Raw genomic sequence first — 27,778 nt, forward strand, 5'->3', positions numbered from 1 at the left:
AACTATTATTTATCAAAAAGTCACTATAAACAGTTCATAACATAATAACTATCTTAAACACATAGTTACTGTTTTAAACTTATAATAACTTTATAAAAAATATAGTAACTATTTTAAACACATAGTTACTGTTTTAAAGTTATAGTAACTTTTTAAAAAAATATAGTTACTCTAAAAACTACTACTAACATAAACACAATGAACATTTCAGTGACTATTAAAAACACTATTTCGCAACATAAATTAAAGGTAACTATTTCATTTATATACTAACTATGTGAAACACTAACCCTGATTTCAACAAAACAACAAACATTTCAAATCACTCAACAAATAATAACTATTTTACACATATAGTAACTATTGTACACATATAGTAACTATTGTACACATATAGTAACCATTAAAATAATATAGTAACTATTGTATACATATAGTAACCATTAAAATTACATAGTACCTCTTTAAACCATGTAGTTAGTGTATTACTCATATAGTTACTATTTGAAATCGTGAAGTCACTGATCGAATTCGCGAAGTGAAAACGATATTTCGGTAAAACACAAACATTAATTTCTCCAAAACAACAAATATTTTCAATTTTAAATAAAAATAGACTTAAAATTCTTTAAAAAACAACAAACCGAGATGTGATCTCTAAAAATTCTTGCGAAAATTTGTAGACGAGCGCAAATTCTTCGATTCGGTTTCGGCAACGACGAACCTCCTTCTTGATCTACTACTTCCTCCAATTTTTCCTCATCTAATAGATCCAATTATAAGAATTATAAGATAATTACGAAGAAAATCGAACAAAACCTAGAAATTTGGGCTAAATTTTGAAAAGCATAGAGAGAAAATGAAGAGAGAGAAATGAAAGAGAAATGAACACGATGTAGATCTGAAATTTTGAAAAATAAAAAAATTTAAAACGTATATAAAGTGGGATAAACACAAATCGCATTGAAACTCTACAAAACACATAGTAACTCTTTAAAACACATAGTTACTGTAATACACATATAGTTACTATTTAAAATCACAAAATAACTGTCAAGTGACAGTTACACATATTTCTCATACAAATTAGTCCATTGCCCTGGTCCATGCTAAGTTATGATGGACCAGGTTTATATTAGTGTAAATACTTATGGCTTCCATTGTTAAGTCACTATAGATTATTTTAAGTTGCTGCTTTCATTTGAGAAGATAATAACATTACCTTCGTATTATCTTAATCGTTGTTCTAATTTTTCACTCTTTATTTTGGAACTAAAAAAAGGTTAAGGTAACCATGGTTAACTAAATGTTAATTATTTATCAAATTTACCAACAAAATTATTATTAAGGTCACGCTGTAGAAAAACTGAAAATAAAGGACTATCAATGATATTAAGTTTTTTATTCTTGTTACCATTGATAAAAAACAATAATACAAGGCTATCATTGTGAATTTTCCAAAAATAAATTTGTGCCCTTTGTAATAAACTAGCTACTACGTATATATTTCTCGTTATATTTATATTATTATGATATACTCCATATATATATACTTAATGATCTTTTATAAATATTAATATTCTATACTCGTATATTTCTTGAGTGGGTATATATTTATTTTACTTTTTTTTTAGTTGAAATACTAGGTACGTTCTTTTAGTTGGCCATTTATCTTCTTTTAAAATGGTTAAATATCAGAAAGTAGTAAATTCTACGGAGTACGTAATACATATGTTCTTTATAGTTGTTTAATTCTACATACTTATGTTCTTCTATTGACATATATATTCATCTATACCTAGTCTATAAAAAGCAAAACCACACTTGATTAGATGACACGTGTCATCACATTTGATTAGATGACACGTGTCATCCATTGTTTCCTCCATCAATTTGGTTTTTTATTTTATTTTCTCTTTGTTGTTTGATATATTATACAACTCCAATCGTCTCTTTCACTCCATCTTCCTCATACAACATCAATTCACCAATATATTCATTCAACATCTTCTACTCCATCTTCACGATTAACACTCAATATTACTCCGTAATACACTATTTAATTTATGTATTCTTTCAACTTTTAAAAATTATCTCTATTTAAATCATATTTTCTCTCTAAAATCGCAAATTCAGTAAAATTAGAACTGATAAAGATAGACTAAATAATCAATATACAACCGCCCGTTCTTTGAACGGGCTTAAAAGCTAGTTTAATGAATACACCTCCATTTTCTTTAAGTTTGTAGTTAAAGGAATACGAAAGTCGTAAAAGTGACACTTTTTTATGTTCCTTTTAAAAGGGTTAAAACAATTAAAATATTAAATAAGTATTACTACGTATGTTCTTTTGAATTGCATGCTATGTTCTTTTAGTGACATGTTTTAAAGTTATATTCGATCAACTCCGTCAAACAAAAAACGAGTAAATTCATATAGTCAAAGGAATATGAAAGTCATTCTAAAAGGCAATTAATTTTCTTATGTTACTTTTTTATATACGTTTATTCTTTTTATTAAGAGTGTTGTTTGAGAGAGAGCTACGCATGCGGTACCCCTAGGTAAAAATTATTGTTAAAATTTATGAATAATTATTGTGTGTAGTCCTCTAGTTGATGAACAATAAACTACAAAATTCTTTCTTACGCATTGATATGTAGATTGGAATTATTTTTTCATGTATTTGCGTATAATAATTATGCAACATAACTGGACTTAATTTCTAATGCTACTACTTGAATCTACATTTATCCAAACACAACTGAAAACCAATTATGACAAAATTTTATAAATTAGATTATATTGATAACTAAAAGATTCACACCTCTATATTTTTTCATTTATAAAAAGACATAATACCAAAAAAGAAAAGTATCAAACATGTTAGGGTACGTTAGGTATCGTTTTTTGTTTTCTATTTTTTATAAAACTAAAACCAAAATAAGAAATACAAAATGGAGTTTTCAGTTTTTGTTGTTAGTTATCAAAATCAACATGATTATTATATGTATAACTATTTTTCAGTTCATGATTTAATCTAAATCATGTAACTTTGAAAATCAAAAACCAAAAAATGGAAATCGACAGTGACAGTGATATTGAACGAACCCTTAATTAATAAAATACATGCACTGTGCACGTGCTTTCTTGTCAATGTAATACGGATTAGTTGACTTGATCTTTTTTAATTGTTGGTCATGTCTGATGGCGTTGTGGAGATCCATAATTTCACTTGAGATTATGGAGAGCCGGTACTAGTTTATGAGTAAACATGCACGGGAGTAGATTAATTGGAGTACCCTTTTTCAGTTGAATATTGCATTAGTTAAATTTTAATGTGTTGCAACTATTTAAGTTAATTTTACTCTTGTTATGGAGTTTGGATTTAATAAGGGGTCTAAGGAGGTTTCCAGATTTAATGAGGGGCCTATGTATTTAATACACCATTGTTATAGGGAGGCTAACCGAGCTGCAAACCAGGGTCATGGGTTATCTTCAAAGATGATGCTACTACAGGCAGCCCCAGAAGGTCTTCGTGCTATTTTATTGGAGGACCTGTGTGGTATGATATTGACTATGATTATATTGCCGCATAGTTTTTGTTTATGTTCTTAATAGTAGCTTTAGTTTTGATTTTGTAGTTTATTTTTGTTGTGTTGATCTTTTGTTGAGGCTTTGCCTCTCTTTTTTCACCCCAAAAAAGTTGTAGTTTGATTATTTGTTTTAAGACTTCCGTTGTTTGTTTTCAAAGTTATACAATTTAAGTAAATTGGCTTTCAATTAATTATTTTTTCTGCCTTATTCGTTCCATCATAGCAGTAACACCCTAGGTTTCTCTATTCTTAGACAAGAGGTGCTTAAATAGAGAGGAATATGGAGGTGTTACCATAAACACCATAAAATTAGTCAATACTATTCTTCTGAATTTTTAAATATCCTCTCTTAATAATATGTGCTTTTGTTGAATGCCTATGTTATTTTGTTCAAGTCTTATGTTTTTTTGCGGACGGGATTTAATTACAGACGCGCGCGTCTTATTTCTTCTTCTTGTCGTTTTAAACCAAGTGCAAGATGAGCATCATACACACGCTTGTTGGATCCAATTTGCGAGCATAACCTACTCAAAACACCCCAAATCCTCAACCAACTTATAAACCCAACTAATTCCTCAAATGAAAAAGAACAAACCAAAAAGAGAAAATCGAGAAAACTTAGCGATCAGGAAGCCCCTTGCAGACCTAACTTCCACATAGAGAAATTAGAGTAGACGTAAAGGCAGACCACCGCCCACAAATCACTCAAACCGACAATGGTTAAACCGGTGGAAACGAGGAACCCATGGAAATATTCTTAGAAACACCCAACTGACTCCCCCATCCAAAGGATGCTACCAACAAACCAAAAAGAACCGACCAAACAAACAACCGCCGCGAAAGGGAGGTGAAACCAAATACGAAACCCTCAAGAGCACCACTCGGGCCACTCTGACAAATAAAGCACCAAAAAACAAAAATAAACATTAAAACCTCGCCGACGATGGAGGGTCCAAATCGCCGATTGCTGATGGATGGAAGGAGATTAATCAATAGTGGGAAGCAGTGGTTCTAGAGAGAGGGGAGAGAAAATGTAGAGAGGCAAAAAAAAATTTGCCTCAAGCAAAATTGGTCCACTCTCAATGTTGTGCAATCTAGGAACTGTAATTCAAATAATTCAACGGCCAACCTTAACACAAAGTCCACAAACTACTAGCTAAACCACCTCCTAAAACATGTACATCGCGTACTAGTTCAGATGGATGGTACAATTATACATAACGTTCTCCATTTTCATGTTAATAACATAATCACACAAAGTAATACTGCACAACTTCTTTTCGTCAAACAAAAAAATTAATAAATGACTGACAAAACAGGTATAGACACATCATCAAAGAAAGGTTTCATGGATGATCACGCACGATCCATAGCCTGTCCCCAAGGAGGAATCATAACCAGCACTGGCTGAGCATTCAAAGAAGGATGTGGCAGCCTACGACGAATCTCCCGACCTTCCTGACAAAACGAACATGGATGACACAAGACATGGGTGGCAAAATCACAAGCGGCTTCCAACTGCTCCTGTTGCATCTCATCTTCAACTAACCTTCCAGAACACCCTAAGTGTCGTAATAAAGCCTCGCAACCTCCCTGTTCAGAATATGAAGCAATGGTTTCAGATAAACATTGATTGATTAGTCTAAAAGTGGGTGCACACAGTCACTAGACTCCTCAGGTCATTTAAGAAACACACCAGAAGAATACCTATTGTCACGGTACAAGTGGTGGATTCAAATACATGCAACTAACGAATAAATATAGTAAAGCATATGTCAGTAAAACTTTATATCCATGATTCCATGAAAAGACGGGATCTCTACATTCATCTCTCTAAAATACATGTTGATGAGACATAGCAATAGCACCGCTATTTAATTTTCTTCAGTAACTTGTGTCACCTATTATACCACAGATTAGTAGTAATAAACAAATATTGAAGGAAATTGATCTACTAAATTCCATATATTCAGTTTATACTGAATGTCATTTTGGTTTTCTATTGTTGGGAGAAGCCAAGAACAATAACCAAATAATCAGGTGGAAACAAAGTTGGACTACTAGTAATAGATGGTATTGTGTCACCTATCATATGGAGTAAAGAAGCAACAACAGTATCCTTGAGTAAAAGAATTTGCCTCGAGATTGAATGCACGACGAACAGCAGTACGACTTGTGTATGAAAGACAAGGAGCCAAAGAGTTCCACCCAAAAAAGGAATTTCCAATCAGGTACAGAGCAGCATAAGATGAGAAGTGATTAGAAAAACTCCCTGTGGTTGACCCAAGCCTTTCAACATTGCTTCCATAGAGAACACATGGAGCCACACTTCCAAGAAGACCTGGCAACCAATTTTTTTAGCCAGTTAAGATAAGAAAAATATCACTCATGTATGAATGCTTTTGCACAAATCAACTAAGTAAACAACATTAAACCTGAATAATAATGAATTAACTCAATAAAGCCCGCATCAGAGCCAAAAAAACGTAAATTTTTAATGGGATTAAAACTCGATCTAGCAACTCAGACTCTGTATTTTTAATTATATATCACACAATAAAGACCAGCCATCGGCTCATTCATCTTAAAGGCAAAAGAGCAAATCAACTTGTACAGGAATTATTTAAAGATCCAGTTCCCTATAAGCTTGATTTTTGTCAGTTAAGCTTCTTCTTAACTTCCACCGGCAATCACAAATCTATACAAGCTTAATTGTGCTGATAAACCCTACTGTACTTCCCAGTGAAAAAGTCACAAGCAGCCTAGCATTGAAGACAACCAAAACTCCCATTGTAAAAGTAATTCTAGTACTTCGTATAGAGGATTAACGAACATATGATTCTAATAATCAAACCATTGGACGGTTCACTAAAAATAATCCCACATATCAGTTATTTTTTAATAATGCAAACTTTAGGCGGTATCTTCTCAAAATGGTCCTTGACCTTTGGCAACGAGTATAACAAGTTAAGCATGCCACTCATCGCTCTCTAATTGGTCTAGAGGCAGCTGTCCAGGAAATATGAACACAATGATTATGTCACCATAATCATAGCCCTCAACAGGATGCTCAGGCAAGATAAGCTAATCGAAAATGAGCGCCCTGATAGCAGTTAGGGTTTGGATTTTTCAACAGGAACGCTCCCTTTTCCCTCTGGCAGTGTTTATTCACTTTTACTAGGATCTCTATTTTGCCAGCTGCTGTTGAATGGATTTACCACTAATCAGCCCCCTCCAGTTGAGAATTCGACACCATCTCACCAGTCACCACTGATTCACCGCCTTCCTCCGCTTCTTCTCCTCAACATCCTTCTCTCTCTTCCCAAAGAACCCCCGACTTCCAAAGAATCCTCCGCCTTCTCCTGATTGTTGTGGAGCGGCGGTGGTTCTTTGTCGGTTTCAATGGGAGATTGGTTGGAGTTTAAGTTAGGACATGAAATGGTGAAGGTGTAGATGGCAGTTTGGAGATGAAGATGGTGGAGGAGAAGGAATATAGGGTGACGATGTTGATGGTGGTTGGAGCCTTTGGAGGAGTAATAAAAATAAAAAAGTTACCTCATTAGGTTAAGGGTCACAAGAGACCAGTATAGGAAGGTAACCCAAAAAGGTTGAATTATTATATGTCGGATTATTTTTAGTGAACCGTCCAAAGGTTATATTATTAGAAACGATTTTTCAAGGATTAAGTCATGTTTGTGGAAATACTCCAGTCACTCCTGTAGCTTTTAACAAATACCGTAATTTTCTGACTTGCTCAGACCAATCCCATTTTTGCTCAGTATCTGTCTTCTCTTACCAAAGGTAGTAATCCATCAATAATAATGATAAGATAAATTGTCAATGGTAACCCAATACTATTGCACTTGTTCAATGGTAGCGAAAAAAAAATACTTATTATCATTGGTAACCCTTTATTCTTAATTTTTCTACATAATGACATTATTGATAAATTTTTTTGATAAATTTGTTAAATGGTTAACCATTGTTAGTTTATAAAAATATGACAACTCATAAAAAATTACAGAAATTAAATTTCCCAAAAAAGAGTTCATTAGAAGCTTTGTATTAGCTTTAACGCAAATGAAAAATGAAGTATCCAGATTAAATAAAACAAAATTAATCAACAAAAACATCTCGCAAATTTTGAATGCCGGCATGAAAGGCTGAAGTAGCGCGGTAGTGGATGTGCTGTGTAGAATTGAAAATGGTTTAGGAGAGAGAGAATGGTCTACTCCCTCCGTATTTATTTAAGAGATACACTTGTCTTTTCCGGCCGTATTTATTTAAGAGATACACTTGCCATATTTAGTAATTTATCAATCCCACTATCTAATTAAATAATACATCTAATTTACCCTATGACCCACCATCCTATTAAACAAATAGTTTTTGAAACCCACCCCCACATCCAACCCCCAAAAATGACATGGTCCCCACTTATTTACTTATTAAAATATCTACCCAACCCCACTTGTTTTATTATTTTATTTCATTCGATTTTTCTTCTTAATACCCGTGCCCGACCAAGTGTATCTCTTAAATAAATACGGAGGGAGTATTACGGAGGGAGTGTGAATGGGCGAGAAAAAAGCAAGGTAGGGGAGCTATAGCAGAAGCCATCGTGATTGTTGACCATTTTGAGCTTGAAGAAGATATACAGAGTTACAGACTACTGAAAAGTTTCTTGGCCTTTACTTCGCCACAATAATTGACTTCTTAGTTTTACAGGGTATCTTTGTATCCCTAGTGCCATTTTTCATTTTTGATTAAGTTTGGGTAGGAAATAAGTACTTTAGGGATGTTTGCATAATTTAATCTACCCTTTAATTAACCATGGTTAGCTAAACTAAATAATTAAACACTAAAACCTTCATTAATGCCACTGTTGATAATTAACAATAATACATGGTTACCAATGATGCTAAGTATCTTTTTTGCTACCATTGAAAATTGTGAGAGGGTCGAAAAAGCACGAGGCTAATGCGTGACCTCGTCCCTCGTGGGTGTGACGCTTCTTTTTGTCAAATCAAGTGTAATTGGATTTCCTGTGAGTTTACACCCAATTGACTAGTAATATAGGAGTCGCCATTCAGTTTTTAACGACAATGAGAAAAACTGACAAAACCCGGTTATCGTGACATAAAGGGAGTGCAATTATGTTTGACCACGACGGCCGTAGGTTCCCTTGTGATCCCTGGTGGTGGGGATCGCTCAACGTACACCCACAGGGTAGAGATTGAGGGTTCGGGGGACTGTAACTACCTAAAGGAGTACTCGCTCTTCGATAACTCCAGAGGCAGGATATCCTTACTAGCTCAGCATAAATAATTGAAGGGACATGCATTAACTATTAAACTAATCTGAGTTGATTTTAATAATATGCAATATATAGTACTAGATCGAGCGCGATTATCTGATTTAGATTGTTTTAAGGGACCTAGCATGATAATCCAATTTCCCAAAAATATCATATTTATTAAGCGTGATCGAATAATCAGATTTTAGCTAGTTTAACAGTTCATAAAAGGGCGAGGAAAGCAATTAAATCATAGAAAAGGGACACATTACGACGCACCCTTGAGAGGTGCGTCACGGTTCTCAGAAAACTAACCACTTTGACTTTGCTATTTCTCCTTTTATTTAACGAATCTCAAATTATGGGACGGGATACGTTCTGTTCGATTTATGGATCGATTGCGACAGAACGCGTGATCAGTTTTGCAGCGTGAGGCTTAGGCTTAGGGGTTTAGAGTCAATACTCAGAATATAATTGTGTGTTGTGTGTCCTTTTCACGTCGAACTTAAGGCCCTATTTATAGAAAAGAGTTCGTGGAAAGATAGAATTGCAGAACTCTAATCCACGAGGAATTAGGAAAAAACACGTACCAGGTATTTTCAGCGCCCAGGCCTGGGCGCCGAAGATTTCGGCGCCCAGAGCCAGGCGTTGAAAATAGGATCTGGGCTGTTTTTCTTAGTCAGATTCGGATTCCTAGAATCCGGAGTATTTGAGATTTAATTGAGTCTTTTAGTGCTTATTAACTTTGTGACGGGATGCGTCTGGGCCCGTTACGAACTCTAGGCTCGTTAGGATTTTAATTAATACGTGACTCTTACTTTCGAATCATATTAGGAATAGGATTCTCTCGCAATTTCTATCTCATTTAGGATTTATGTTGGAGTGCAACACCTAATTTTGACAGGTTTCTATCTTTTATGACTTGCCACTTTTAACAACTACCCATTACGGCAGTTACTATTTTTAGCAGGTTTCCATAAATAGCAAGTTTCTATAAATATCAGTTTTGGGTGAAATGAAAAGGGGTAATGAGATTCGTTATTTTATAGGAGATGCGTTGTCAAGTGGAGATTTACGTTTTCATCATCGAACCTTCCCTTTCGGGAATGGGGACAAAAGTAGGTGTCTATAGTTAGCCCCCACTTTGACTGGGTCTTGGAGTAAGACGATGGTCAAAGTATTAGACGGAGTGCGCCACACAAGTCATGGTGACCTGCTTTTGCGAGGGTCTCACGAGCACCCGAGTGATAACATTGACTTAAGGGTCATCACTTGAAGTGTCGACATATCCCTCACGTGTCATTGGGATTTGTCAACGGATAGTATAGAAACTTCCTCATTTTGTCATTGGAAGGATCTAAAGAAGTGTAGAAACTCCCTCACTTTGTCATTGGGAGTAGCTACAGATGTTTTCGAAATCAAAGCTATAAAGTGTAATTGGGCCTGGCCAAGCCCAACCACGAGGTAAAAATGTTTTTAAAGATTCTCATTTTCAGGGCTAGCTAAACGAGAAAACCCCCTTGTTTTTATGGGACGTAAAACGAAGGAAAATCCAGCACATCGCTCTTTTTTGGAAAAAAACGGAAAACCAATCCTTTTAATTTTTGGAAAAGGGAAAACCAGAAAAAGTTATCGCTGCAGCGACTAAGGACCTACGTGGCTTGTGACGTAGACCCCGCCGACTAAAGATGGCGAGCCTGTTCGCTAAGGGTGGACGCCCCGTCCGAAAAAGTGGACGAATCTTGTTTTTGAAATTTGAAAATAAGGACCTACGCGGCTTGTGATGTAGACCCCGTCGGCTGAAGATGACGAGCCTGTTTTATTTTGAACTTTGAAAATTTCATTTTTGGGAAACTGAGGACCTGCGCGGCTAGTGACGCAGACCCCGCCCCCTGAAGGTGGGCGAGCCCTGTCCGCTAAGGGTAGACATCCCTGAATTCGTTTTTTCGATTTGGGAACTCGCGTGGTTTGTGACGCGATCTTGCCAACTGAAGATGGGCAAGTTCCTATTTCTTTTGTTCTTTGTGATTTCTTTTGAGAATTTCTTTTTATTCATTCTTGAAAGAGCGAATTCTTCCGAGGGATGCTCGAATTTAGTTGTAACCTGAACGTGGGCTGACAACGTGTTCAGACGGACCTTTGTCTTGTGACCGTCTGCTTTCGTGGTTTTGAGCTAGTCTTTATGGCTCGATTTTTGCCACTACTTGGTCTTTGATCAGAGGACCATGTACAAATGTCAATGACGACCCTTTTCTGAGGTCGAACCTGTTCTTTTGAGATCATCCAAACATGGGACGGCGTATAGCGCAGCCCGGGAATGTGATTTTGATTGCGCGCTCTCTGTTGGAGTATACTTTTCGCGAGCCCCCAAGCACTCGGGCTTTGGTGCTCATTTTTCGCATACTTCATAACGTCTTTTAATCATGTTTGGGGTCGAGCTTGTATGTGCGAGCGACCTTTCATAGTGATGTGCTACTTTGGCGAAGTCATGGGGTGCGACTTCAGTCTTCGGGCGACAAAGTTTAATATCATTCGGTTTAGCTTGGCCCGATTTAATCTTTTGACAGACAAACATTTTTTTATTTGAGAAACCAACGACTTAACAACGTTTTTTGGTGTTTCGAAGAATGACCTTGATATTTTTTTGTTTTGAAAAGTGTACATATATGTTTCTTGAGACAACTCTAAGTTTCGACCAAATTTTACCATTCATTTTTGCTATTTGGGAGCTTAAAGGTGCTTTTGGGCTTGATCTTAATTGTACATAGGGCCTCGTGTCTAGAAACACGGTTTTAAGTCTGTTCCTGTTCCGCGTTTTGTGAAATCTGGGCCTTGGGCTGTATTTTCGGCGCCCAAGGCTGGGCGTTAAATATTTCGGCGCCCAGCTTCGGGCGCTGAAAGTCATTTCCTGGCGAATTTTGACTTTCGGATTTCTTAACGCGTTTCCAAATGGGATCAGGATGTCACTTGATGCGTTCAGCTATATATAGGGGCTAGATACGTCCCTATTTTCCATCACTCTCAATTTCCTTCTTTCTTTGCTGTGTTTTAACTACTCCTTGCTTTCGTCATGTCGATTCCTACTTTCTCACTCCAACGGGCTGTTAGGCATTGGCTACGGGCCCTTAATCCTACAGAAAAGGCTTTGTTGAAAGAATACCACTTAGAGGCACTTTTAGGCTTACAACAAATTAACATTGACTATAATTTTCTGCACGCAGCCCTAAGCTTTTGGGATTCCGATCATCATGTTTTTGTCTTTCGGGGCAACGAAATATGTCCTTTTCCAGATGAATTTGCTGCGATCCTTGGTTATCCTACTAATGCTACCCCTGCCACTCCTGGCACTATTGAAGAGAGTAAAACAACCATAGGGGCTTTTCTAGGACTAGATGCTAACATGCTTGCTGAAGTTGTTGTAGGTGATGAAGTTAATTTGGCAAAACTTGTAAAACACCACTTTAGGCCTAGTAAGAATATGACCGAACAGAAGTTGAATATTCGAGCCCTTGTATTTTGCTTGTTGAATCATTATTTGCTGTCGAATAACAATGGTGAGTTCGGTGACATAAGGTTGATCCCCTTGATTAGCCAGATGGAAAGTTGCTATTCTTTTATGCCGTTGGTTGTTGCCGAGACTTTGCTGAGTGCGGATGAGCTGAAGAAGGATGCCAAATCTGAATATTTTAAGGGAAGCCCCCTATTACTGCAGGTAATCGATTTTTTTTCTTGCGCACGTACACATTTTTTGCATACACATTTTTTATTCGTCCTGCCTTGGGGCTGAGTTTCAGCGCCCAGGGCTGGGCGCTGGAATTTTTGGCGCTTGGTCCTGGGCGTTGAAACTGCGCCCCAGGAACCGTTTTCTTTTATTATTATTTTTTGATCGTACCCGTTTTTTGCAGATTTGGCTCGTGGAACGGCTTAGACTCTTGGAAGCTCCAACATTATTGCCCTATAGCCTTGGGTAACCGAAAATACTTGCACCAAGGCCAGGACGAGGCCGAATGGGCCTCCTTTTTTACTTATGGCATTTGTTCTATTAAGTGGGTGGTACCATGGTGGGTTTGACTACTATGACGGGGGGTTTCTGATGTATCGGTTTATGTTTCTTTGTTGGGGCTATCTCGGCCCATTTATATTTTCCCTTACCGAGTCATGCGTCAATACAGTTTAAGGCAGACTATCCCCTTTTCTGATACGGTACCACCTAAGGTAGCGGCCTTTTCACAAGCACGGGTTCTAGCGTGGGCTAAGTATTATGATGGTCTCCCGCGTTGGGCCGTAGCTACAAATGGCTTTGTGGGTCTTTCTGAAAACTACAAGTTGTGGATGAGCTCCGATGATAAAGCTGTGAGGACCGAGGCTCGAAATGGGGAGCCGACTGAGCTTTTGATACCTCGTATTCGCGTTAAGTATGAGGGTCCTGATTCTGCCAAACCTCGTACCCATGGTATTAAGACTGTGAAAGCTCGTCCTGATCGAAAGCGAAAGGAAGTTCCTCCCCGTTCCAGTTTCAGGCCTAAAAAGATGCCTAACATGAAGGGGCCTGCTGTTGTTAAAAGAAATGCAAGCTCTCGCGGAGATCGTCGCTGGAAAAATGTATGGGTTAGGAAGGCTCAGCCGCTTGTAGAAACAGTGACTGGTCTAGTTGATGATAATAATCCTTCTCCCACCATTGTCTGTGCCCTTGAGGCTGAGCGGGCTATAACTGAGAATGGCCTTGGCGTCTTTGGAAGTTAGTGTCCGGGAGCCGGTTCTTATGGAGATTGACATTGGGGCAGCGCAGAAGACTGTGGGGGTGGATCCTGCGAACATTGCCCTCTACAAGACTTTATTTGATGATCCGGAAGAACTAGAGTAGTGTAGTTCTTGCTAGGGTGTAGGTGCCCTTCATTTATTTCACTTGTGTTTGTTTTTTCATTTCTTAGCACTTTGTTTTCCTTCTTATTATTTTTTCAATAAAGGCGTATTTTATTTTTTCATTTTCATTTTTTGTTTTTCCTCCTTTTTTTTTTTATGTTTTTATATGTCTAACACTTTTTGCACAATTTATGTATGTTTGTTTTTTTTGATTGGACCGAATCCTTGGTAAGGATTGCCTACGTATCTTGTCAGAATCAGGTCACGCGTAGTTCTAGCTAGAATAAGTTCTAGGATGCCGGATTTTAATAGATATGCCCTGAGGTGGTAGCATATTACTTAATCGGTCAAATGAGTGAAGTTTTATCATTATTTTCGTCTGCCGTTTTTTGTTTGCCGTAAGTCGCGTAAAAAATGAAATTTGACTACCTTTTGTATGGCTATATTTTTTTGGTGAGCCTATTTGGTTACGTGCTGTACCCCCCCAAGTGTTCGTTATTTTTCCGTTATATGCGGATAAAATGACGAGCACTTCTAAAAAAATTTAGGCAGGCAGAGAGTTTCAACGCCCAGGCTGGGGCGTCAAAGATTTCGGCGCCCAGCCCTGGGCGCTGAAAATGATTTGGGCGGTCAATTTTGACGCTTTGCTTCACGTGTTCTTGCATTTCTTTTTTTTCTCTTTTTTTGTTTTAGTGCTTTAATTTTTGCTCGTATTTAAAATCAATTTTGAGGCTACTTCGGAGACTTTTTTGACTGTTAGCGTGAGATGCATTTTTGTCCGGGTTAATTTTTTCTATCCGTGACACGAAACGGCTTTGAAAATGGAGTTAGGGTGCGCAAGATGTGAAGATCTTTGTGTAGGATTTTTGGGTGGATTGAGGTGCGCGTTGTTAGTGAAGGGTATGATGGAATTATGTTTTATGAATCCGTTTTTTGGTAACATTTGCATTGTTTGGGTTTGATTTCTTTTTGGTTTCTTTGGGCTGCACGGGTTAGACCCTTATGTTTTGGAGATATGGAGGGGATAGTGTGGTTTATTTTGTGGGTTTTCGGGAACTGGTTCCCATGGCACTATTTCAAGACCGAATGGGCCTCGTTTGTTGGGCCTAGAGTGGGCCGCCTCTTTATTTTTGTATTTTGCAAGTACATTTGGTGTTTGCTTAGTGTTAGAATAAATTTTAGGAGAAATATTACGCCTTTATTAATTTGGAAAGTAAGGAAAACACACTGAAATAAAACTGACTTATATTCTAAGGAGTCTTAGGACCATCTAAAGTCTTTATTATTTTTCTACCAATCTAAAGAACTACTAGGCGCTTTTTACTACGGTGCCCTATGTGGCTCAAGCCTTGGGTTTAGTCTCGTAAGACTTTGGTCCTTCACCGGTACTCATCTTGAATTCTATTCCTTTTGCATTGACCCACTGATATGTCTTCACCCATCCGTTCTCGATCTCTTCTAGTGTTGATGCAGGAGCAATTAACCGGGTTGGATCGAACCCTTCATCTTGTAAAGCTAGGGTAGTCGTCACAGTCTCGTCCTCCATAGGCCTCGATTCGTTAAACAATGTCCATAGAGCCTGGTCGTCCAATATTTCAGCTGTTTTAGTCTTGGTGAGGTGGGGTGCCTCATCCAAGGTGTGGCCGTCATGGAAGATTTCAAATCCTGGTTTTAGCAAGCCATCCTGAACGAAGGGTTCAGGGAAATCACAGCATGGGTGTCCTTCTCCTTCCCGAACGAACATCCCGTTAAGGGTTCTTTGATATGGGGGAAGGAGGGTGGTTTGTTTGGCCTTGTTAAGGCGTAGCCTAGACAGGCGGTCAGCAATATCTTCCTCCGTTGGTTCATAGCCTAAGCCAAAGGGAGTAGATTTGTTGGGTAAAGGATGGAATGTGCATTCCTTCTTCCTTATGCCCAATGGGGTTCCAGGGAAATAACCTTGAGCTAACAGCATTCTAGGGATGACTCGGGATGCATGCGGGTCTAGGAATGCTGGATCATAATCTTCAATGAACTGGATTGTTTCTTCCATTTGAAACCCGTAAAGGTCGTCTGCAGTTTCGGCCGTTCCAACCATAGTACAACTGACATCGAGAGGAGGGGCGCGGATTTCTAGTATTACGCCGTTATGGTTAAGTTTAACCATTTGGTGCAAGGTAGAAGCCACACCTCCTAAGTCATGGAGCCAAGGTCGCCCCAAGAGGAGGTTGAAAGTGGGCTTGATGTCAATTATTTGAAACTCCGTGGTGCGTGCCACAGGCCCGGTTTGTATGGTGAGGTTGATTTTTCCCAACACAGGCCTTCGGGAGTTATCATAAGCTCGTACCCCTTGCGTGGAGGTTTGGAAGTCATCATTTCCTAACCCCAAGCAATGTGCGGTTTGCAATGGGCAAACATTGACCGCCGAACCGTTATCTACGAGCGCTAGGGGGATGTTTTGTCCTTTGCATCCAACCACTAGATAAAGGGCTTTGTTGTGAGCACCCCCCTCTTTGGGCAAGTCTTTGTCAGTGAAAACTATGGCCTTTTCTTCGGCATCTCTCGTGACATGGCTAACCAGTGAGTCAGGTGTGATATCTGTAGGTACTGAGATGAGGTCGAGTGAGCGAATAAGCTTTTCGCGATGTTCCTTTGAAGTACACATGAGATCCCAGATGGTAATTTCGGCTTTGGTTCTTTTTAGTTGTTTCAAGAGAGGATTTTCAATGACTTCCGCGACGGTGGTGTGCCGTCCATTCTCAGGAGTTTGCCTAACTGGGATATCGTCCATAGGAGGTGGGCGAATATCCGGTTGGTATATTCTTCCGGATCGGGTGAGGTTGTCGACCTCGGGTTCCTGAGGGGTGGTGTCAATGAGAGCATACCCGGGCCAAGTTTCAGTAAAGAGGTCCTGGCCCGACACTTGAGATAGGTAAATATCTTCAGCATCATCATCCCACACACCGCACACTTCCCTCTCGATTCGATCCATAGGGACCACAGCGAGTGGTGCACCTTGAGGTGTAATATACACCGTGGGGTCGAAGTTCTCTGGTTGGTCGAGAGAGATGTGACAAGAGCCGAGTGGGCTCTTGTTGTTTTTGGGTTTGCCAACGTTAGCGAGAGGTATCACTTCATCCTCTATCATGTCCTGGATCGTATGTTTTAGATTCCAGCAGTTTTCAGTGTCATGCCCATTTCCTTGATGGAATTTGCAGTAAGTACCTTCAACCCAATATTTTCCCTTGACAGGAGGGTCATGGGTGGGGCCTATAGGTCTCAACTTTCCTTGATTGGTTAGTCTTTCAAAGGCTTGTACCAAAGTTGACCCGAGTGGGGCAAACTTTCGGTCTCGGACCCATCTTCCAGGGCTTCTTCGGGCGGGAGTCTCCTCTACGGCATGGACTTCTTGGGCTTGGGATGTGTTGCCCCTGTTGTAGGTGTTGCTTTTGTATGCGGGTTTACTTTGTATTGTTTTTGCGAGATCATCCTCGATTTTTATTCCCACATCATAAACTCTTTTGAAAGTGTCAAGTTCCAGGTACCTAAGGTGTTGTCTGTAGGCCGGGTCCAGGTTGTCAATGAATTTTTGGACCATTTCTGTTTCGGGAGGCCTATTGATTAGCTGGGCCGCCTGATCCCTCCAAATAGCAAAGTAGGTTGTGAAACCCTCATTTTTCTTTTGGAAGAGAACTTCCAGCTCGCGCATGGTGACTTGAAAATCCATGTTCGACGAGTATTGCTTGATGAAGACATTGACAAAGTCTTCCCAAGTGGGGAAGAGCTTAGGGTCCTGGTGATAGTACCATTTGAGCGGCACAGGTTCCAAGGACAAAGGAAAGGCATGTAAATACATGGACTTTCCCACGCCTTTCAAGTTCATGGCATTCACAAAGCTCAATAAATGATCACAGGGATTGTCCGTGGCTTTAAACTTTGGTAAGTCAGATGAACTAAACTTTTCTGGTAGTTTGCCAGGAAAAGGTTCAGGATCGAGGGAGAAGTACTTGCTCCCCATTGTTTGCTGTAGGATCAATTTTTCAATCCTCTTCTCGTTATCGAGGTCATTTTTGGCTTGTGCAGCCGCTAAGGCTTCGTTTTCCATTTTCAGTTGGCCCATGAGTCGGGTCATTTGAGCCATCTGCTCTTGCAATTCTTCGATGGACATGTTTGAGGGTGCGAATCGAGGTTGGGGAAGCGGAGATCCTTGAAATGAGGGATGACGGACGGAGCTTGGAGTTACTAAACCTGGTGTTGGCAATGTATCTTCGAGGCGCACTAACCGTTGATTTCCTGATCGGCACCAAGTGGCAGGACCAGTCCTATGCATAAGATAAGCTAAAGTTTAGGTCCCAAAGTTTCAAGTATTACTTAGTCTAGACTTCGACTCTCTCTATTGGTTTTTCACTCTTTCTTTTGTTGGTACACTTTTTAGTTCTTTCTTTTGGTCATTCTTTGGATTTTCGAAACACTTGCCCGTGTGACATTCATAATTATTAGCATGTTCGCTTTTGGTGCTGAGCATTGTCGTCGTAGGAGGCCTAACAACGACGCAAAGAGTTATATTTTTTTTATGAGTCGCTTTTAGAATCGAGTGCTTTTCTTACGCCCTCGTAGCAATTCTTTTTACGAACGTTCTTTTTTGTGCTACGTATTTTCCTTATATTCGGGCACCGAGGCTGCTGCGCCTGACCAGAAGGCCAAGCAGCAACTTCAGCGCCCAGCTCAGGGCGTGAGAAATTCTGGCGCCCAGCCAGGGGCGTTGAAACTGCGTCCCTGGCTAGTTCTCGTTTTCTGTTTGCGTCTACTTTTGTTTATGCGACTTCGATTTTGCGTGCTTGACTAATAACGTCCTTTACGCGTTGTGCAGCGTTTGTGGGATTCGTTACAGGCCATCCCGAGCGTCGCTTATTTTTGTGGCGATCGTTCGGGTTTGCGGAACACGTATTTCGGTATAACTCTTTGGCAAATTGGTTTATGAATGTTTGGGCAGTTTTTAAGGTCGTTGGTTTTTCTAGGATAGTTTGTCACACACAATCATATATTTCGCTACACATAACTAACATTCCATCATGAGGCAATAATAATATGTCATGTAGTTTATGAGAGGCTTCTATGGGTAGTTATTTGCGCCTGGCTTGGTACCGCTTCTATCGTAGATCCAACACATGCCCCGGTCGAGGTAATGTCTTCAACAGACGAATTTCGCTCAAGAGGCCAACCCGCAAGTGCAAGCCAAGGGGGCATGCAGGCGGGAGGGACCTAATGGGCGAGCGATTGGGTTTGGGACGGGTGTACTACTAGCGAAAGTGCCGAGTGGACAACATTCGAAGCGTATGCACCCCCCGGTTGGCGATGGGTATCCTTAGTCCCAACTCCCGAGATGAAACACCAAGGGAGCGAAGATTCGTTATGCGGTTCTGTCCGTTCACATTAATGCTGATTTTCAGGTCGTCCCAACTTGATGGGGAAATAAACGCGGGGTAGGATCGTTTCACCCTTCGGCTATTTTGATTACCTACAACCACGAGTATTTCCTTCACTATCCCTAGTAGAGTCGCCACGTGAGGGGGTCGAAAAAGCACGAGGCTAATGCGTGACCTCGTCCCTCGTGGGTGTGACGCTTCTTTTTGTCAAATCAAGTGTAATTGGATTTTCTGTGAGTTTACACCCAATTGACTAGTAATATAGGAGTCGCCATTCAGTTTTTAACGACAATGAGAAAAACTGACAAAACCCGGTTATCGTGACATAAAGGGAGTGCAATTATGTTTGACCACGACGGCCGTAGGTTCCCTTGTGATCCCTGGTGGTGGGGATCGCTCAACGTACACCCGCAGGGTAGAGATTGAGGGTTTGGGGGACTGTAACTACCGAGAGGAGTACTCGCTCTTCGATAACTCCAGAGGCAGGATATCCTTACTAGCTCAGCATAAATAATTGAAGGGACATGCGTTAACTTTTAAACTAATCTGAGTTGATTTTAATAATATGCAACATATAGTACTAGATCGAGCGCGATTATCTGATTTAGATTGTTTTAAGGGACCTATCAAGATAATCCAATTTCCCAAAAATATCATATTTATTAAGCGTGATCGAACAATCAGATTTTAGCTAGTTTAACAGTTCATAAAAGGGCGAGGAAAGCAATTAAATCATAGAAAAGGGACACATTACGACGCACCCTTGAGAGGTGCGTCACGGTTCTCAGAAAACTAAGCACTTTGACTTTGCTATTTCTCCTTTTATTTAACGAATCTCAAATTATGGGGCGGGATACGTTCTGTTCGATTTATGGATCGATTGCGACAGAACGCGTGATCAGTTTTGCAGCGTGAGGCTTAGGCTTAGGGGTTTAGAGTCAATACTCAGAATATAATTGTGTGTTGTGTGTCCTTTTCACGTCGAACTTAAGGCCCTATTTATAGAAAAGAGTTCGTGGAAAGATAGAATTGCAGAACTCTAATCCACGAGGAATTAGGAAAAAACACGTACCAGGTATTTTCAGCGCCCAGAGCCAGGGGTTGAAAATAGGATCTGGGCTGTTTTTCTTAGTCAGATTCGGATTCCTAGAATCCGGAGTATTTGAGATTTACTTGAGTCTTTTAGTGCGTATTAACCTTGTGACGGGATGCGTCTGGGCCCGTTACGAACTCTAGGCTTGTTAGGATTTTAATTAATACGTGACTCTTACTTTCGAATCATATTAGGAATAGGATTCTCTCGCAATTTCTATCTCATTTAGGATTTATGTTGGAGTGCAACACCTAATTCTGACAGGTTTCTATCTTTTATGACTTGCCACTTTTAATAACTACCCATTATGGCAGTTACTATTTTTAGCAGGTTTCCATAAATAGCAAGTTTCTATAAATAGCAGTTTCGGGTGAAATGAAAAGGGGTAATGAGATTCGTTATTTTATAGGAGATGCGTTGTCAAGTGGAGATTTACGTTTTCATCATCGAACCTTCCCTTTCGGGAATAGGGACAAAAGTAGGTGTCTACAAAAATGTTCAATATTACAGGGTTACAATTGAGAATTTCCCTAATGATATCTATCATTATTTGGCAAGCTTATTTGTCTATGTCCTTGCCAATTCAACAAGTAAAAATAGTTGAATGTATCCCTTGTACAAATATTTTGTTTGGGATGTGTTACAGAAGCATCCCCACGCCCCGAATGGTAACTCTAGAAGTTCTAATGAACTTTTTTTGTTTTTACGGAGTACTTGTCAAACATATACGGGGTACATCTTTTTCTAGGTCAAAATATGAAATTATTGTAATCACATTAATCAAAGCATGTGAAAATTCAGCAGCGAGCTCGTAGCAAGGAGAGAGACCTTAGGTTAAGTTGCTAAAATCCCCTTAAAAAACGTTTAAGTTCCTAAAAGGCTAAAACTACCAGAAGACAATAATGGCTAGTTCAATCAAATTTCAGAGGTGTATCACTGATATTTTGAATCCTTGTCCTGGTTGGAAGTAGAATGGTTGCTGCAAAAGTACCTTTTTTATTTCCATGTGCTTTCAGATAAAGAAGGCCTTTTCAATTCCAGATCTTTACAATCAATAATTAGGCTGGTGTCACTTGACATCAGACAAAAGCACCGCAAAGCGTAAGACCAAAAAATGGTCTAAAACAATGAGGTCTGCATAGAGGTGATGGTACTTGGAAGAAGCAAACGCAGGTACAATTTAGAATCATATGGGGGTATTGATTACCCTAGGGAAGGGTGGGTACTATTACCTTCACTCCCTCCTCTAGTCCTCTTCTCTCTCCCACAAAAAAACACTAACAACCACCATAACCTCTTCCCATTTGAATTTATATAACTTCTAAAACAAATAAGTCTCCTAACTATGCAATTGAGGCATCAAAATATAAGGAAAAAACATAGAGCTGGAGCAAATGCTAAGGTTGCAAACAACTCCAAACGCAGTAAAGGGAGGCTCTAGACAAGGGAGTTATTAGTTTTAACACAAACGAAACCCAATTTGAGGTCATCTAAAAATGGTACCATGACATTTAGCCATTTAGGTAACAATGTAAGCAGATGGCCGATGAATTATCAAGTTTGATTAACCCATTTATATTGCGACTTATTACAGCAAGTAGATTAACTACGGGTATACAATCACAGCCTATGAAAAGGTTGTAAATCCAGCTTATGCAATCGCAACGAAATACAATCTCCGTTGTCTCTCCTAAAATTATTCCCACAGTCACCAAACTAATCGATCTTTATCAAATTCTTTGACAAATTTAACAAACAAAAGCCCGATTGAGACCAAGACGTTCAAAATGATAAAAAAAATACTCCGCAATTTATCAAAATAAATTCCGTGAGAATTAAAACAATTTTAAAAAAAATGATCAAATACTCACAAACTTCAAGATCGCTGCTATGAAACTCATCGCAAATGAAACTCATCATTGCGACCAAAACAAGAAAAAAGCCCAGAATTCCACGGTACACGGCCCATCATAGGCTGACCAACCACACCCAAAGGCAATCCATCAGCAGCCCAACCATAAGTCTCCGCCACCTGGGGCTGAGCTACTTTTGGAACCGGCGGCTGTTTCGGCGGCGGCGATGGAGGCAGAAAAGATTCATCAACCTTTCCTATCGGAGCATTTGGGTCTGATTCGTTTATCTTGGTGTCGGTGGTGCCCAAAAGAGGGCTTGATTCTTCATCTAGGTTGTTCGCCATTGTTGATCTTGAAGGAAAAAAAATGGAGAGAGTTGAAAATGGAAACTGGAAAATGCAAAGAGCGCCGCGTTACTTAATGAGGTGGAATTCACGGAATACGGAAATAACAAGCGGTTATATTCTACGAGTCTTTGACCGGCACATATTAGTGTGTTGGATTTATTAAATGCAATGCTATTTGTCGCCCGCTTTTATGCATGTCCCCGTTTATCTAATGGTGAAAATCCGATATTACCCTTATACACCCCACCCCACCCCCCGCCCCCAAACCCCCACCCCAATTCATACATCACTTTCTCTTTCCATAATATCTCCACCTCCTTCCCACCGGCGTCACCCACTGCCGGCACCCACCACCATCATCCACCACCGCCATCCACTACCTCCAACTACCACAACCACCTACCACCGGCATCCACCACCTCCAACTACCACAACCACCAACCACCATCATCCACCACCCATAGCCGGAGAAATCATCCCCATTCACCTTATTACTGTCGGTGCATCACCATCCACGAATGCTCTGTTCTTTTTCCATCACCAACGCCGGCGCACCACATGAACAAGTTTGAAAAGGGTCCCAAGAATAAGTCAAAGACTAGCTCGTCTAGTCAAGTAGAAGGGATGCCGCCTCCACCATCTTGCATCATTGCTGACTGAGCCAATGTGCTCAACCTTTTGCTTTTATTATATGTATAGTTTACCTTGAATATACTTGCAGCTTATATATTAGATTTCAAAATATGGCTCTGTCCGCCCTGTTACATTATGTTTTCGTACAACTTCATACATGGAATTTTCTTAAGGTATATGCGTTCCATGAGTTCTTCAGCGGTGTACCATCCATCTCCATTAGTCTGTACGATCCAGCTACTACTTCTTCCCATATTTGGTAAGGCCCTTCCCAATTTGCAGACAGTTTGCCCTGCTTTTGAGCCTTGCCGGTTGCTGCCGTCCTGCGGAGTACAAGGTCGCCTACTTCTAGTTTCCTATGTTTTACCCGCTTGTTATAGGCCCTGCTCATTCTGTTCTTGTATGATGCCGACTTAATTTCAGCTTGCAGTCTAAGCTCTGGTAAGAAGTCTAGCTGGTGCCTGAGTAAGCTATCGTTTTTGTGCTCTTCGTAGTGCTGGATGCGGAAGGAGGGTAGTGCTACTTCAGCCGGTATGACTGCTTCTGATCCGAAGCATAGTTTGAAAGGGCTTTCCCCCGTTGCTTCTTTTATCGTCATTCGATTACCCCATAGAACTTCTGGGACTGTATCCGCCCATTTGCCTTTGAATTCATCCAACTTTATCTTAAGGGCTATGAGTATCTGTTTGTTTGCAGCTTCGGCTTGCCCGTTACTCTGCGGGTGGCAGACTGATGCGTATGCAAACTTGACTCGATAGTCTGCCAGGAACGCTTGGATAGGCGCGCAGTCGAACTGGCATCCATGGTCGAACACTATCGCTGTCGGTATTCCGAACCTTGTTATGATATTCTTCCAGATGAATTTCCGCACTTGGTTGGTTGTTATCTTTGCTAACGGCTCGGCCTCAATCCATTTTGTGAAGTAATCGACAACGACGATCAAGAACTTCCTGCCTCCAGAAGCTGTGGTGAAGGGTCCTACAATATCCATTCCCCATTGGGCGAATGGAATTGGATTCAGAATGGGCATCAGATCATTTGCTGGCATGCGTATTACTGGAGCGAACAACTGGCATTTTTCACATTTCTTGACATAACTTTGCGCGTCCTCGAGCATAGTTGGCCAGTAGTAACCTTGTCTTTGGCAGATCAAAGCAAGTGTTTTTCCACCGACATGGTTTCCGCATATACCCTCATGCATCTCCTTAATTAATCTTGCGGACTCGTATGTCGTCAAACATCGGAGCAGGGGGAGGCTGAATGCTCTTTTATAGAGTTGTCCCTGATATATAACGTACCAGCAGACGTCTTTTTGACTTTCTTTGCCTCGTTGATGTCGGCCGGCAGCACCCCTGTCGTTTTGTACGTCCAGATATTATCGTACCATTCTGTGTTTGCGGTGATGACCATTACTTATTTCCCTTTATCCTCCGTGCTTCTTCTGTGCATGATCTTTATCATTACTGATCTATTGAGCTCGATTGCTTTCGAACTGGCCAGTTTTGCTAGGCCGTCTACGGCAGTGTTTAGCGCTCTAGGGACCAGTACGATCTCAAAAGCTTCCAGCTTCGCTGTGAGTGTTTTCAATTTTTCTCGGTATCGCCGCATTGACGGTTCTTTGGTTTCATACTCTCCTGAAAACTGATTTGCCACCAACTGAGAATCTGTTGTCATTACTATCCTCTTGGCATCTGCCAAAAAACATAGCTGTACCCCTGCGATGGCTGCCTCATACTCTGCTTCGTTGTTCGAAGCTGTAAAAGTGAATCGGATTGCGTATTCGAACTTATCTCCTGTCGGAGAAGTCATGACAACGCCGGCTCCCGCTCCCGACTGAGCGGCTGATCCGTCCACTGATACTTCACAGGATTCTACTTTGGCTTCATCCTCCTGATAAGATGCTTCGACTACAAAGTCGGCCAAGGCTTGGGCTTTTATTGCATTGCGCGGATGGAATTCTAGATCGTATTCCGACAGCTCTATTGCCCATCGCAACAGCCTGCCGGCTGTATCCATTTTTTGCAAAGCTTTCTCTAGTGGGAAGTTCGTCAGGATTTCTATGGTGTGTGCATCAAAGTATGGTCTGAGTTTTCTGGCGGCTATCAGGACTGCATAGGCTATTTTCTCTATCACTGAGTATCTTGCTTCTGCCGGATTCAAAATGTGGCTGACAAAGTATATCGGTTGCTGGACTTTGTCTTTTTCGCTGATTAGTACGGCATCAATGGTTTGGGCTAAAGCGGACACATACAACTTCAGCTTGTCGCCCTCTTCCGGCCTGGCTATTGTTGGCAAAGCTCGGAGGTGGTCTTTAATCTTCTCAAAGGCCCTTTCTTCGGTTTCTCCCCATTGAAATTTTCCGTTCTGCTTAAGAGTATTGAAGAATGGGATTGACCTGTCGGCTGACTTGCTAACGAATCTTGTCAGGGCTGCCATTCTTCCTGTCAGCCTTTGTACATCCTTGATGCTTTTTGGCTGAGGTAGACTGAGTATTGCTTCTACCTTATCTGGGTTTGCGTCGATACCACTCTCGCTGACAAGGAAACCTAAGAACTTCCCCGACTTCACCCCGAACACATATTTCTTGGGGTTCAGTTTCATTTGGTACCGGCTTAGAGTTTCGAACGTTTCCCTGAGGTCGTCCACATGGTCGCTTTCCAACTTGCTTTTTACTATAGAGTCGTCTACGTAAACTTCGATGTTGCGGCCTTTTTGTTTTGCAAACACTCTGTCGACCAGCTTTTGGTATGTTGCCCCGGCGTTCTTTAGTCCAAACGGCATGGCTTTGTAACTGAACACTCCCCCCTCGGTGATGAACGCTGCTTTTTTCCTGTCGGCCTTTGCAAGGCTGACTTGGTGGTATCCGAAAAATGCGTCGAGGAAGCTTAGCAGTGCGTGGCCGGATGTTGAGTCGACTAGCCTGTCGATTCTCGGCAGTGGGTAGCAATCCTTTGGGCATGCTCTGTTCAGATTTGTGAAATCTACACATATTCTCCACGAACCGTTTAATTTTTTAACCATTACGACGTTGGCCAACCACTCCGGGTAGTCGCATGGTTCAATAAATCCCGCTGCCAGAAACTTTTCTACCTCCTCCTGTATTGCTTGATTTTTTTCAGTTGAGAAGTTTCTTTTCTTTTGTTTTACCGGCCTTATTGATCTGTCGACGTTCAGTCGGTGCTCGATTACATCCGGGCTTATGCCTGGCATTTCCTCTGCAGAGAATGCGAACACATCAGCGTGTTCTCTCAACAGACCGATCATGTTTACCCGCAACTCTGGGTCAATGTCGGTTCCTATCTTCACTGTTCTGCCCTCTTCTCCTTCCACCAGCTTAATTTCCTCCACTTCTCCTCCGGCCTCTAGCCTGGGTAAGGTAGCCCCCTTCTCGATGCTTTCGATTTTGGGTGCCTCATGTTTCTGCCTTTTCTCCTTCTTGGGCAATAGAGATTGTTCCCCTTCTGGTTTTGGAGCTTGGCCTCTTGCCGGTTGTGAGGGGGTCGAAAAAGCACGAGGCTAATGCGTGACCTCGTCCCTCGTGGGTGTGACGCTTCTTTTTGTCAAATCAAGTGTAATTGGATTTCCTGTGAGTTTACACCCAATTGACTAGTAATATAGGAGTCGCCATTCAGTTTTTAACGACAATGAGAAAAACTGACAAAACCCGGTTATCGTGACATAAAGGGAGTGCAATTATGTTTGACCACGACGACCGTAGGTTCCCTTGTGATCCCTGGTGTGGGGATCTCTCAACGTACACCCGCAGGGTAGAGATTGAGGGTTCGGGGGACTGTAACTACCGAGAGGAGTACTCGCTCGTCGATAACTCCAGAGGCAGGATATCCTTACTAGCTCAGCATAAATAATTGAAGGGACATGCGTTAACTATTAAACTAATCTGAGTTGGTTTTAACAATATGCAACATATAATACTAAATCGAGCGCGATTATCTGATTTAGATTGTATTAAGGGACCTAGCATGATAATCCAATTTCCCAAAAATATTATATTTATTAGGCGTGATAGAACAATCAGATTCAATTAGTTTAACAGTTCATAAAAGGGCGAGGAAAGCAATTAAATCATGGAAAAGGGACACATTACGACGCACCCTTGAGAGGTGCGTCACGGTTCTCAGAAAACTAACCACTTTGACTTTACTATTTCTCCTTTTATTGAACGAATCTCAAGTTACGGGACAGGATACGTTCTGTTCGATTTATGGATCGATTGCGACAGAATGCGTGATCAATTTCGCAGCGTGAGGCTTAGGCTTAGGGGTTGGAGTCAATACTCAGAATAATAATTGTGTGTGTCTTCACGTCGGCTTTAGGGGTCTATTTATAGGAAAGAGTGGCGTAGAAAGATAGATTTTCAGGAATTTGAATACGAAACGGATGAGGAAAAGAATCCATCCCAGGTATTTTCGGCGCCCAGCTTTGGGCGTCAAAGATTTCGGCGCCCAGGGCTGGGCGTTGAAAATAGGGTCTGGGCAGAATTCTTTGTCAGATTGGACTCTAGAGTACGGAGTCCATTAAGAGACTTAATCCGAGTTCTTTGGTGCGTATCAATTTACGACGGAATGCGTCTGGGCCCTTTACGAACTCTAGGTTCGTTATGAGTTTAATTAATACGTTAACTCTTTTATCGAACTGCGATAGGAATAGAATTCCTTTTACAATTTCTATCTCTTT

At 40.6% G+C, this 27,778-nt stretch overlaps 1 protein-coding gene across 1 annotated transcript; it reads right to left on the reverse strand.

The window, feature by feature from the left end:
* Positions 1-4,864: 4,864 nt before the first annotated feature.
* On the reverse strand, positions 4,865-22,447 carry LOC110787134 (cell number regulator 8). The gene is given in 4 exon segments (XM_021991707.2): positions 4,865-5,186; positions 5,732-5,934; positions 22,122-22,155; positions 22,157-22,447. Coding segments are annotated over 4 exon segments (765 nt in total). The 3' UTR covers positions 4,865-4,949.
* Positions 22,448-27,778: the final 5,331 nt, after the last annotated feature.

Source organism: Spinacia oleracea, chromosome 2 (assembly GCF_020520425.1).
Source record: "Spinacia oleracea cultivar Varoflay chromosome 2, BTI_SOV_V1, whole genome shotgun sequence".
Taxonomy (NCBI): Eukaryota; Viridiplantae; Streptophyta; class Magnoliopsida; order Caryophyllales; family Amaranthaceae; genus Spinacia; species Spinacia oleracea.